Source organism: Neovison vison, chromosome 13 (genome assembly GCF_020171115.1).
Source record: "Neovison vison isolate M4711 chromosome 13, ASM_NN_V1, whole genome shotgun sequence".
Taxonomy (NCBI): domain Eukaryota; kingdom Metazoa; phylum Chordata; class Mammalia; order Carnivora; family Mustelidae; genus Neogale; species Neogale vison.
This window is the reverse complement of record NC_058103.1, coordinates 13,868,166-13,881,291: the sequence shown is the minus strand read 5'-3', so window position 1 is coordinate 13,881,291 and position 13,126 is coordinate 13,868,166. Positions and strand designations below refer to the sequence as shown.

Genomic DNA, 13,126 nt, shown 5'->3' with positions numbered 1-13,126 from the left:
TAAATTCAGAGCTCTTTCTGGAATACTATTGCTGCTTCTTGAAACTTGAAGATGGAACCAAGCAGCCAGTTTACGCAGGGAAGGAGAAGAGGTGCCAGAATTGTGGACAAATTGATAATTTGAGTTTTCTGTTTCAGACTTTCTGATTTTATATTGTTTAAATTAATTAATTAATTAATTAAAAAGATTTTGTTTATTTACTTGACATACAGAGATCACAAGTAGGCAGAGAGGCAGGCAGAGAGGAGGAAGCAGGCTCCCCGCTGAGCAGAGAGCCCAATGCGGGACTCGATCCCAGGACCCTGGGATCATGACCTTAGCCAAAGGCTTTAACCCACTGAGCCACTCAGGCGCTCCTGTTTAATTTTATTTTAATTTCTTTTTTGGGGGGAGAAGGAGAGTGAGTGAGCAGTGAGGAGGGGCAAAGAGAGGAAGAGAGAGAATCTTAAGCAGGCGGAGCTCCATGCGGGGCTGGATCTCATGACCCTGATGAGATCATGACCTGAGCTGAAATCAAGAGTCCGACGTTCAGTGGACCTAGTCATCCAGGTGTCCCGCTTTCTGATTTTATTTGATCCTGTTCTTTTTCTGGACAGAGGATTCCAGGTGGGAGTTAGTAGGCAAATGAATTCTCTGTTTCATAAATGAGGAAAACATAGAACCCATAATCACTGGGGAGCAGTGATTGTATGTCCAGAGACCAGCTGTGAGATGATGTTGGGGAGGGATGGAGGGTGGCCAAGCTGGTACCTGGGTGGTGTTGGGAGGAGTCACTTCCTTGGTGATTGATCTTGGGATACCCTGGGACCTAAAGTCACTGCCACAGGAAAAGATCAGGAGGAGATGGATTTAGGGATGAACTACAGAATTTTGGGCACACCTTTTTGATGACTGCACTTTCAAATTTGAGTAGGGCCATATCTCCAGTATTACTTGGAGTGATTTTGTGGTTGTTGTTACAATACTAAAGGAAATGAAAAATCCCTTCTAACATTTCTCTCCAGGATATTTATTGAATTCATCTGTACTACCACTCCACAAATTTCTGCATAAAGATTGTTGAAACTACCCTCAGATACATTGGGAGCTTGTATATAGTTTCACCATTGGAAGACCAGCATGTTTGAAGTGGTTGTTTATTCGAAATGTTCCTTAGTGTGGGGGGTGGGGTGGAGAAAGTCTATTTTTTTTTTAATGCTTTGACCTGTTTGCATTTTTTTATAATGAGCAGATTAAAAAAGACTTTCCCTTGAAGTACAGTGTACATATAGAAGAGTGCACATCATATCACAAGTGTTATTAATGTGATGAATTTTATAGTCTGTGAAAGCAGTAGCAGAACATGACATGACATGCCAGCACCCACTTCCTGGGGAAGCCCTGCTCATGCTCCCTTCTAGTTCACGGTAACCTGGATTCTAACAGCATAGATTAGTGGTGCCTGTTTATGTACTTTATTATATAGAGTCAGACTGTGTATTATTTTTATAATGCAAGACAGATTTTTTTTTTTAAAGAAAGGTCATTGTTCCTGTACCTGTTTCCTTGTCCAGATCACCCCTCAGAGGTGCCAGAAAAGCTCATCCAGGACCGGTTCCGGAAGCTGGGCCGCTTCCCTGAAGCCTTCAGTTCCATTCACTACAAGGGAACGAGGACTTATAACCCTCCCACCGACTTCTCTGGGCTGCGGCGGGCTTTGGAGCAGCAGCTAGAGAACAACACCACCCGTTCTCCCCGGCACCCGGGGGTCATCTTCAAAGCCCTGAAGGTCAGTGGGGCTCCTGCCCTGAGTGCTTTTCACTGGGGTACCAGTGGGTGGTAAGAACACTCAGCTCACCTTTTGTTGGTGCTGGAGATTGGAAACTGGGGTGGAAAGCAAGGTTGTAGGGAAAGGAAGCACCAGAGAGGAGTTCACACCTAATGAGTTAGAGCTCATCCTCCTACGAGCACGGGCACAAAGGGATCTTGAGCTATTGTTAAAAAGTGACAGGTCCCGGTGTTGGAGAAAAACCAGGCTTTCAGACAGTAGGAAAAGCGTTCATTTCCACGTGGTGTTGCCCAGCCCTGGTGAGCTGATCTTGCATTGAGGCTCAGTTACCTGAACAGGACTCACTTTTTTTTTTTTTAATCTGTATTAATTAGGTTGTTCAGGAGGACAACTTTTTGTTATCACTGTAAATGGAGAATCAGTATCACAGGTAGAAATTTCCCAAGACAGAAAATACAGACACATGATAATAGTAATTGGTGTTTGTTATATACCATCAGAGGACTCTATGAATTAGTTCATTTAGTCCTTACACCAGCAGTATGTCTGGCTGGCTCAGTCAATAGAGCATTCAACTCTTGATCTTGGGGTTGTAGGTTCAAACCCCACGTTGGGTGTAGAGATTGCTTAAATTTTTTAAAAAAGATTATTTATTTATTTATTTGACAGAGACACAGTGAGAGAGGGAACATAAGCAGGTGGAGTGGGAGAGAGAGAAGCAGGTTTCCCACCTAGCAGGGAACCTGATGCGGGGCTCGATCCCAGGACCCAGGATCATGACCTAAGCCCAAGGCAGATGCATAACCCACTGAGCCACCCAGGCGCCCCTAAAAATAAAATCTTAAAAAGAAAAAAATCCTCTCTCACTCCCTCCATGTGTTAATTGCTGTTTCCCAGCCTCATTTTGCAGATGAGGACACCGAGGTGTCTGAGGAGGTGAAGTGATTGGTTACACACAGTTACTAAGTAGCAGCTCTGGCTGGGAAAGCCTGGCTGGTTTACTCTAGAGCTTCTTCTAACCAGCAAGAATCTTCCTCCTCGCAACAAATGTAATAACAAACTATTTCCTCTCTAGGGACTGTTGTTCTTGGAAGGTTCTGAGACTGGAGCTTGTTTTTTCTTTATTTAGAAGGGAGATGAGCAAGTGTTAGGAGATAATAAGATAATGCTATTACCCAGTTGGGACTTTCTCTTTAAAAGAGTCTGAAATTCTGAAAGTGAACTTAAACAGGAGTAATTTCTTCTGTGGAACTTGATGCTCTTCACTTGTACCACCAAAGTCCCGTCCCACGCCCCTAAAATTCATGTTGTAACACTAGTGATGCTTCTTTTGGGAAGCATCTCAAGCATTGTATCTTTGTCTTTTAAAATCAGGTGAATTGTTTTTGTTGTGTATCTCAGCAGTACTGTCAATATATTGTTTTGATAATCTAGTAAAATCCTGTTAGAAAGCGTCCTGCTTTTGCACAGATTTCACTTCCCCCGTCCTGGTGGTTGGTGCTGGGTTCTGTGTAACAGAGGTCCCGCCACCTGGGTGGACTGCGAGCCTTCCAACCACAGTAGATGCTGTATAACCCGTCTGGGGCCCTCAAGCGGTAAACCATTGCCCCTTCTTTGTCTGAGGCCTCACAGGTATCTGGGTAGGTGGGATCACTGTGCTAGGAGGTATCACTTCCCTCCCATAGCAGTATGGCTTCTCTGCCATTGCTGTGTCATGATAGCCATCAACAGGCAAGAAATCACTAAAACAGTAGCAGTGGGTGGGCGGCACAGAATGGATAATAGAAAAGTATAACTTAAAAAGTATTACTGATTATTGAAAATTGCCTTTTTTTTTTAAGAAAAAATTTTTTTAAGATTTTATTTATTTATTTGACAGAAAGAGATCACGAGTAGGCAGAGAAGCAGGCAGAGAGAGAGGAAGGGAAGCAGGCTCCCTGCTGAGCAGTGAGCCCTATGTGGGGCTCGATCCCAGGACCCTGAGATCATGACCTGAGCTGAAGGCAGAGGCTTTAACCCACTGAGCCACCCAGGCGCCCCTGAAAATTGCCTTTTGAGAATTGACTGGGTACTCTCAGTGAAATCTTGATGTCTTCTCACAGTGCATTGGTCAAAGCATTCTCTGGGCCCATTAAAAGCTGGGAAGAGGGTTCCCGAAAGAAATGTCAAAGTTGTTGCTGTCGTTATGGGAACAGGAATTCTAAGTTTAGGGCAGGTTGTTCAGTGATCCAGTTTGTCTGAATTCATATCCTCTGGCTTACGTTAGGAGTACAGGTTAAGCGTAGAAAACGTTGGCTACTACAGTAGAGTGACAGTAAATGAAAACAAGGACCAACTACAGTCTTTCCACCCAGGAATAGTCATTGTTAACATTTTAGTATGTGTTCTTATAGTGTGTGTTCTGAGTGTTAAAAAAACAAAACAAAACAAAACGTGTTGCTTGTCATCACATCAAAGATGTAAACTTGTAATCCTTTCCCCATGAAACTTCATAAACATTTTACTATATTGTTATTTTTGTTTTTAGTGAGTGGGTGAGCAGGCGAGCCGGAGAGGGGGAGAGGGAGCGGGAGCGGGAGCGGGAGCGAGGGAGGGAATCTTAATCTCCACACCCAGTGAAGCCCAGGGCAGGGCTGAGCTCACGACCCTGAGATCATAATCTGAGCTGAAACCAAGGGTCGGATGCTTAACTGACTGAGCCACCTGGTGGCCCCAGCGTTTTACTATATTATTATATGATTTTTATAAACCGTTTCAATAGCTGCACAATATTTCATTGTCTAAATATACCCAAATAACAGTTGTCGGACAAGAGATTATAAGTACAATTTCTCTATTAAAAATAATGCCACAGGGGCGCCTGGGTGGCTCAGTAGGTTAAAGCCTCTGCCTTCAACTCAGGTCATGATCCCAGGGTCCTGGGATCGAGCCCCACATCAGGCTCTCTGCTCAGCAGGGAGCCTGCTTCCCCCCCCCCCCTCTGCCTGCCTCTCTGCCTACTTGGGATCTCTGTCAAATAAGTAAATAAAATCTTAAAAAAAAAAATGCCACAAATAAATATCATGAAAGCTCTTTCTATACCTGGAATTTTTTTTCTGTTTTATATTTTCTTGTAGTAGATTGTGTCAGAGTGTGTGTGTGTGTGTGTGTGTGCGCGCGCACGCATGTGTTTGTACACACAGCGAATATGTATTGCATTTCTGTCATTTCACTAGTTGGACATGGAATCCTGTTTAAGTACTTTGCTTATTTGGTGTCTTTTTTTTTTTCTGTTTTGCCTATTTTTAGTATTTCAGGGATTTTACTTTGACACAGTCTCTGATCTTTACTGTGTATGTATTTATTTTAGCATTAAAAAACATTTTTTTTTTAAAGACTTTATTTATCCATTTGACAGAGATCACAAGCAGGCAGAGAGGCAGGCAGAGAGAGGAGGAAGTAGGCTCGCTGCTGAGCAGAGAGCCCGACATGGGGCTCGATCCCAGGACCTTGGGATCATGACCTGAGCTGAAGGCAGAGGCTTTAACCCACTGAGCCACCCAGGTGCCCCTATTTTAGCATTCTTTATAATGAATTCCTCAAAGGGATCCCCTCGAATTCCTTCTTGCAGTCTGCTTTGTGGACAGTGCTCTGATAGCATGCCTGCAGGCTTAGGACCAAGAGCAGGATGGGAGCAGAGCCTCTGGGGCAGTGCTGGGCGTGTAGGATCTGGAGAGAGGCTGGGAAATGTTGGCAAGATTGGATCTAGGGATATGAGGATGCCTTGAGGACTGGGGGATAGAGACTTGGGGTGGGGAGGGATAGGAAGGACAGCAGAGGAGAAGGGGATTTGGAATAAGACGGGGCAGGCTCGGGTGCACGCAAGAACAGAGTTTGGTCATATGCTGATTGGCTCAATGCATTGGGTTTTTAGAAGGTTTGTAGTGGGGTACCCCGTCACAGTAAGTGAATTTGGGTAAATTGCATATGAGAGTTCCTTGTACCATTCTTGCAATTCTTCTACAAGTCTGAAATTCTGTCAAAATGAAAAGTTACCCTTTAAACAGAGCTTGTGGGTTTTGCATTGTGGTTGCTTTAGGCTGGATGTTTGTGTCCTCCCAAAATTTCCTATGTTCAAACTGTAATGCCCAATGTGATGGTATCAGTGGACCTTTGGGAGGTGATGGGTCATGAGGATGGAGCCCTTTTGAGTGAGATTAATGCCCTTGGAGAGAAGCCCCAGAGAGCTCCCTTTCCCTGTCCACTCAGTGAGCACACAGTGCAGAGGCACCATCTGTAAACCAGGGAGCAGTCCTTCACCAGAACCTGACCTTGTTGGCGTCTAGATCTTGGGCTTCCGGCCTCCAGATGTGTGAGAAACACATTTCTGTTTAGAAGCGATCCGGTCTGTGCTCTTTTGTTTTAGTAGCCTCAAAGGACTGAACATGGTGGTTAAATCTTGGGTTCTGGAGTCCATCAATCAGTACAGACAATCAAATCAATACAGACTTGTGTTGGAATCCCAGTTCCTTGGTCTTGGCAACTTCCTTCATGTGTTCATTCATTCAACAAATAAAAGAGCACACCCATGTGCCGGGTAGTTTGAGGTGCGGGGAAGTACAGTGGAGAACAAGACAGACAATAACCTTTGTCTTCCTCTTAGTCCTTTTTCAAACCTTTCTCATCTGGAGAATAGGAATAATAAGAGAATGTTCCTAATGAAGTTGAGCTGAGGTTCAAATAGAATGGCACACTTGAAGAAACAAAGATGTGGCATATAGTAAATGTTGCATAAGCATTAAATAGGGTGGAGAATATTAAGAAAAAAATTTGTGAAAAGTGATTGTATTTGAATAATTCATGAAATGCATACTTCTGATTAGATTTGAGGTGAAGGTATACTTAGATGTTCTGGCAAATGTCCTTGAAATGGCTCAAAGATAGTCACAGTAGAAGATCACACTCCGGTATGGCAGACATCGTCAAAAGAGGCTGAGGCCATACCGTGGTTTACCAAGGGCTGGGAATCTGATCAGTATAAATTTTAACGAAGAGGCCAATGGCTGGGTTCTAGAGTTCCTTAGGTTTTCTCTAAGCTAACGCAGCTTAATGTTTAAATTAGATTGGCAGGGACACGGAGTGCTGTGGGCAGTAATTAGTGCTCAGGGATTTTACCCTCAGGGGACTTGGATGTCCTTCTCCTGGCTAGTTTGTTAGGCAATTTTGAGAAAAATAGTTACACTACGCTAATGAGGTGGTATGAGTCATGAAGTTTTCTGTAAATACACGGAGCCTGGTCAGCTGGAGTTGTGATGATTCTTGGTAACTGGTGTCCCCAGAGTTTCCCCTGGACCCTATATTTAGTTCTGTCCTCTGGGGCGGAGACTGGGGTGCGGGACCTGCTGCTTCTGTCCCTGGAGTTACTCATTTCAAAACGCACGTTTTTGGCTCTCCCCAGGGGATTGTGGGGTTCTCTAACTTACTGACGTCTTTGAAAAATTTGTTTTTATCTTTTTGGCTGTTACTTGGCTTTTAATATCTTCTTTAAATCAGAAGTTTGTTAATTTCCCAGTTATCGTTTTAATAGAAAACTACTTGTAAGGTCTGCATTAGGCAGATTGACCCACTAGAGTTTTTGTAGCTGTTCAGACACCCTAACTGAAGTTTTCATAGTTCACAGCAGTGTAGAATAGAATGGCTCTCTTTTTTTTTTCAGTGATTTTTTTTAAATTTGGCTTTTCTTTGTTTTATTTATTTCTATAAGAAGTCTTGAATTCTTTTTGGAACAGAAGAATTGGGATGGGCATAAACAGATAAATTATCAGAGACAAACTGATTTGTTTGACTTCCTGCTTCTCCCAGTTTTTCCTTTTTCTGGTATTCTTAGCCTTTTCCAATTACTCACGAACTCACTGAGTAAAAACACTTTGTGAAGGTCAGGGCTATGTTCTAATATGATAAATGAGATTTTTTTTTTTCTATATGATTGTCTTTTTATTTTAGATAATATATACAGGAATACAGTCAGGAAAAAGTATATAAACTTTTGGGAAGACAGAGAGACAAATCACTTAAGAGGCTTGATCAAAACTGTGATGCACAAATGAAGAAATCTCAACTCTCTGGTAGTCAAAGAAATGCAGATGACAGCCCCAACAGTATGAGAGCAGACGTTGATAAGTCTGGTGCTACAATGTCAAAAAGGATGTGAAGCATCGTAAGCTCTTACAGACGGCCAGTTGAAGTTCAGATCAGTACAACCACTTTGAAATGCCATTCAGAAATATCTAGTGTAGGTGAAGATAGGCATAATTTGTATTCCAGCCGTATCATTTCTGGGAATTAGCCTTAGAGAAACTCTTCCACCAGAACACAGGGGGACCTTTATGAGGATGTGATGACTTTTAAAGTAGGAATTATTGTGGGATCGAGCCCCGCATCAGGCTCTCTTCTCGGCAAAGGAGCCTGCTTCTCCCACTCTCTCTGCCTGCCTCTCTGCCTACTTGTGATCTCTCTCTGTCAAATAAATAAATAAAATCTTAAAAAAAAAAATAAAGTAGGAATTATTACAAAGCAGTTTTCTTTGTAATGGTAAAATAATGCAAATTAAGTATGTAAAAAATGGGTAGATAAATGGTGATGTTAAGTGATTCTTTGCTACTTACTTTATTTTTATTTTTTTTTAAAGATATTTATATATTTATTTGACACAGCCAGCGCACAAGCAGGGGGAGTGGGAGAGGGAGAAGCAGGCTCCAGCGGGCTGATGTGGGGCTGGATCCCAGGACCCTGGGATCATGATCTGAGTCGAAGGTAGATGCTTAACTGGCTGAGCCACCCAGGCGCCCCTGCTGCTTATTTTGTTGTGCCCGAGTTTTCGCATTAGAGAGACAACCAAGGAGCCAAGCACCAATGCAGTCACACGAGGGTTTATTCGACAAGCTTAAGCTTGGGCCGAAGTATACCAGTGGAGTAGGGACTTGGACCCCGAGGTAACACGCTTAAACTTGGGCCCAGGTATACCCAACGCAGCAGAATAGGGACTTGGACCCCAAGCTTACTTAAGGCAGGGGTATTTATGGGTTCCTGTTACTAAAGCAGGTTGGGGAGGGGGTCTCCGGAACCAAAGCAGGGTGGGGCTTCCTGGAACTAAAGTAAAGTAAGGAAAGTTCAGCCCTTGGGCACAGGGGTCTGAGATGGCTGTACTTATGCTAAGGCTAAACCTGAGGTGGGATGGCCTTGATTTTTCTCGGCCTCTACAATTTTAAAAAGAGAGAATTGGGGTCATAGTGTATGTATGTGCAGTTACGTACTTCGCTTTTCTCATGGAATATTGAAGCCTAGCATTTTTTCTCACGGCATTAAATATTTAATGAAAATATGTCTTTAAAGTAGTTGTATGCTTCTTGTTTACAACAAATGGATGGATCGTTTTTTACATTTAGTTAATTATGCCCTGTTTTAGTAGTGGTTTTCATTTTTTCCTGCTTATATTTTCCATGTATTTAAAGGAATGGTCCACATTTTGCCTATTTCCTTAGGATCAGTTACAACTCCTAGTACTATTTTGGACTGATGTGTATGGAGTGCTTACCGTAGGCCATGTACTGTGCTCGGCTCTGCATATATGCTTGGCTCATACATACAAAGAATTCACTTAATCCTCGTGTCCGCTCTACGAGGTCAAGACTGGTGGGAAAAAAGATGTGGAGGCACAGAGGAGTTAATTAATTTGCCTACTGTAACTCACTTAGTCAGTGGCGGATAATTTGAACCAGCTAGTCTGGCTACCAAGTCTGTGCTTTTAACCCAGTGCTATATATTTCTTCTCAGTAGTTACTCTGCTTCTGAGAAGGCCCGAGGGCATAGCCATCTTTAAAGGTTCCTCATACATTTTGCCAGTTGCCTCTTGAAAGGATATTCCCATAAATTGTATTTGGTTATTTTAATGTTTAAAAAGTCATTCTTTAAAATATAGAAGCAGTATGTGCTCATGATAAACAATTCAGTAGTACAGAAATGTGTAAGGTTCAAGTTAAAAGGTCTTCCCCACCCCGGTCATAGCCATTGCTAATGCTTGGGTATTAGCTACTTTGCTACATTGCTAATACTTGTGTGTGCTTCTAGGAATTTTTGGGCCTACATAAGTGCATACATAAGTGTGTGTATGTGATGTATATATTTTTCTCCCTAAATGGGATCATATGATTCCTACAATTCTACAGCTTGCTTTTTTTCACTTAATTATGTATCTTGGTTATATGTTAATAAAAAAAGTTTTATTCATTTTGGTTAATCTTTCTATTGTAGTACATAAAACATACCGCATTCTTGGGGCGCCTGGGTAGCTTATTCAGTTCAGTGTCTGCCTTGGGCTCAGGTCATGATCTGAGGGTCCTGGGATCGAGCCCCTCATTGGGCTCCCTGCTCAGTGGGGGTCTGCTTCTCCCTCTCCCTCTACTTCTGTCCTCTCTCTCTCTCAAATAAATAAAATCTTCAGAAAAACACTACATTCTTAATGTCATTAGTATACATTAAAAAAGTTCTGAGCAGTTATCTTACTTACGAGGTTCCATCTGATTGAGAGAGCACTGTTGGATTCAGAGGGAGCCCAAGTGCTACTTTCCATGTTCATTATTGAATAGGAAATGTGATGACGAGGAGGAGGGCAGAGTTTGCAGAATGTGTGTGAGAGTTTGTTCTGCCGTCCTCTTCTCTGTGGCCTGCTCAGTTGTTTCCTGATGGATCATGCTGACCTCATCGTGCTTCCTGCCAGTCAGCTGTGGAATCGGCCATGTTGTGGTCCAGGCTCCAGTCTCTCTGCTAGCAGGATTATCTCCCACTTCTTGACCACTCACTGCTTTGCTCAGGTTCCAGGGGAGCAGTAGCTCAGACACCTACCAGTAGAGTATACCCTCCCTGAGCAGGTAAATCTGTTTAAAGAGCTGCTCAGGTTATATATTGATATTATATATATATATATACATATATATATATATATAGACAGACTTATCTGTTGTCCGTATTTACAGTTCTGAATACATGAGAGAACCATTTTATAGTTGAATTTGTATAGGTTTTATATAATACCTTTTTTAGGCTCTGATCTCTAAATGTAGAAACTCTGACTTTCCAATTCTGTCACATCAGGAAGTATCTATTTATAACGTTATTTTGTGGGGAGAGGTGGCATCAGTGATTACATAAGAGTCTCCATTTTGAATCCGAAAATTCCCTGCTAGCCCTTGGTGACTGGGACTAAACCTTACAGGTAGAAGGGGCCATACTGTTGCCGGGGCAACTGAAGTTCAAGATCATCTGGTCTCCAGGCAACCTTTTCTAGAGTTGCCTCAGATGTTCTCCCTAGCTTTCTCTGGTGGGGTGGAGGGGGTGTCCCTGCCTGCCTCTAACAGCTTGGGGACCTCAGGAGGAGGAGAGCCCAAGAAAACCTGGAATGATGTGAGGTTTGGATTTTTTTTTCTTAAAGATTTCATTTTTAAGTGATCTCTACACATAACATTGGCTTGAACCTCTACCCCGAGGTCAAGAGTCCATGCTCTACCTACTGAGCCAACCAGATGCCCCTGAGCTTTGGAATTTTTGGAAAGACAAAGACTGTGAATTAGTTGGAAAGGAAGGAAAGGAAGGAGGATAATTTCTCTTTACCCTTGTATCTAAAACACACTAACATCAGAGTCTTTGTGAAGAGTTGTACTGTTTCATTCGCATGCTCTGACTGATGTCAGTCCTCCTGAGGCCTGTTAGGGTCGGCGTCATTACCGGCCCCCAGCTTTTTACTGGCTTGCGAGGGAAGTGAGATGCTATGTTCCCCAGCAGAGGAGAGGCTGGGGCGCCCGTGGCCGAGTGATGAGGCCAGTTAGCCTGGGAGTTCCTCTCTCGCTGATGTCATAAGAGGTTATGGCTGCCCTGGCCGGTGTAAGCCAGCAGCTTATGTGTCCACGGTGGGCGATCCCGGGGGTTCTGTGGGCACGTGTGCCATGGGACTCAGCCTGCAGATTGTTCCGGGCCGAGCTTGGAAATCCTTGCTGCCGTTTTTCTGGAGAACTTTCAGAGAATTGAGGCAGGCCACTTGGAGCAGAAAGAACCTGGAGCCGTCAAGGTACATGGGCTGCAGTCGTGTATTCGCTGGGGAGTACCGTCGCCCCTGTCTTCAGCCCACCTGGTGATCTCCTGCCACATGGGCTGGTTTTCGAAGGGAGACTAGTACTTAGGTTAGCCTTTCAGTTACCTGTTTAAAAGAAAAAACCCTGGGGCTAAAAATACTCTTTTTTTGTTTGTTTTTGTTTGTTTGTTTCCCTTATACCTTTTTAGTAGTTTCTGCGTTCCTTAGTGATTTTTTTCCCCTTTCTCTGTTCCCCCATTAGATACATAAGCATCTTTTTTTTTCCTTAAGATTTTTATTTTTTTAAAGATTTTTTTTTTGTTGATCAGAGAGAGTGTGTGTGCACCTGTGTGTGAAGGCGGAGTAGCAGGCAGAGGGAGAAGCAGGCTCCCCGGTGAGCAAGTAGCCCTTTGTCACTCTCGATCCCAGGACGCTGGGATCATGACCTGAGCTGAAGGCAGAGGCTTAACTGACTGAGCCACCCAGGTGTCCCAAGATTGATTTATTTTTAGAGAGTGAGCGTACTGGTGCACAGATGGGAGAGGGAGAGAGAATCTTACGCAGACTCTGCTGAGTGTGGAGTCCCACATGGGGCTTGGTCTCATGATCTTGAGATTATGACCTGAGCCAAAACCAAGAGTGGGACGCTTAACCGACTGTGCCACCCAGCCATCCCGATAGGGGAGCATCTTTTTGCAGCTAAATATTTGCCCACTAAGTTCAAGCCCCAAGGTAGAACTTACTAAAAAAAAAAAAAAAAAAAAAGGTTCACCAGCAAATGAAGGAAGCTATGAAGACCAGTGAGCTATTGTGGAAGGGATAGAAAGGAGAGAGGTTCTTAATATCCTATCCCCTGTATTACATTGGTTAGGTAGGAGGGTATCTAAAGAAGAAAATAAAATCACCAGGATAAAAATCCAATGAAAATGATGTTAATAATGGCAGTGAATGTTTTCTGAGCTCTTAATTTATGCCACATGGCCTTCATATGTAAGTTCCATTGATCTTGGCCGTGTAAGCCATGAAGATGCCTACTGAGGAAGGCCCTCCTAGCAGCCTCTTGCTACAGATGAGATCGAGGTACAGAGGGTACGGACTCACCAGCGACAAGCTGAAATGACTTGGGTGGGGGTCTTACGTTTTATTTATGCAAATTGTCCATTCAGTTTTGTACTGTATCCCTGTCTGCTCTCTCTGTATCTGTCAAACGTAGTCCCGTCTTTCAGTAAATTGATGCATTAGGAAGATAGAGCTCT

The 13,126-nt window shown here is 43.3% G+C and overlaps 1 protein-coding gene across 1 annotated transcript in view; it reads left to right on the top strand.

Annotated features, from left to right (window-relative positions):
- The window catches only part of ZFYVE1 (zinc finger FYVE-type containing 1), a 59,463-nt gene that overhangs the window by 33,288 nt on the left and 13,049 nt on the right, over positions 1 to 13,126 (top strand). The window contains exon 4 of the mRNA XM_044231625.1: positions 1,554 to 1,768. Within this exon, the coding sequence (XP_044087560.1) occupies positions 1,554 to 1,768 (215 nt within the window). The remainder of the gene's footprint in view (positions 1 to 1,553; positions 1,769 to 13,126) is intronic.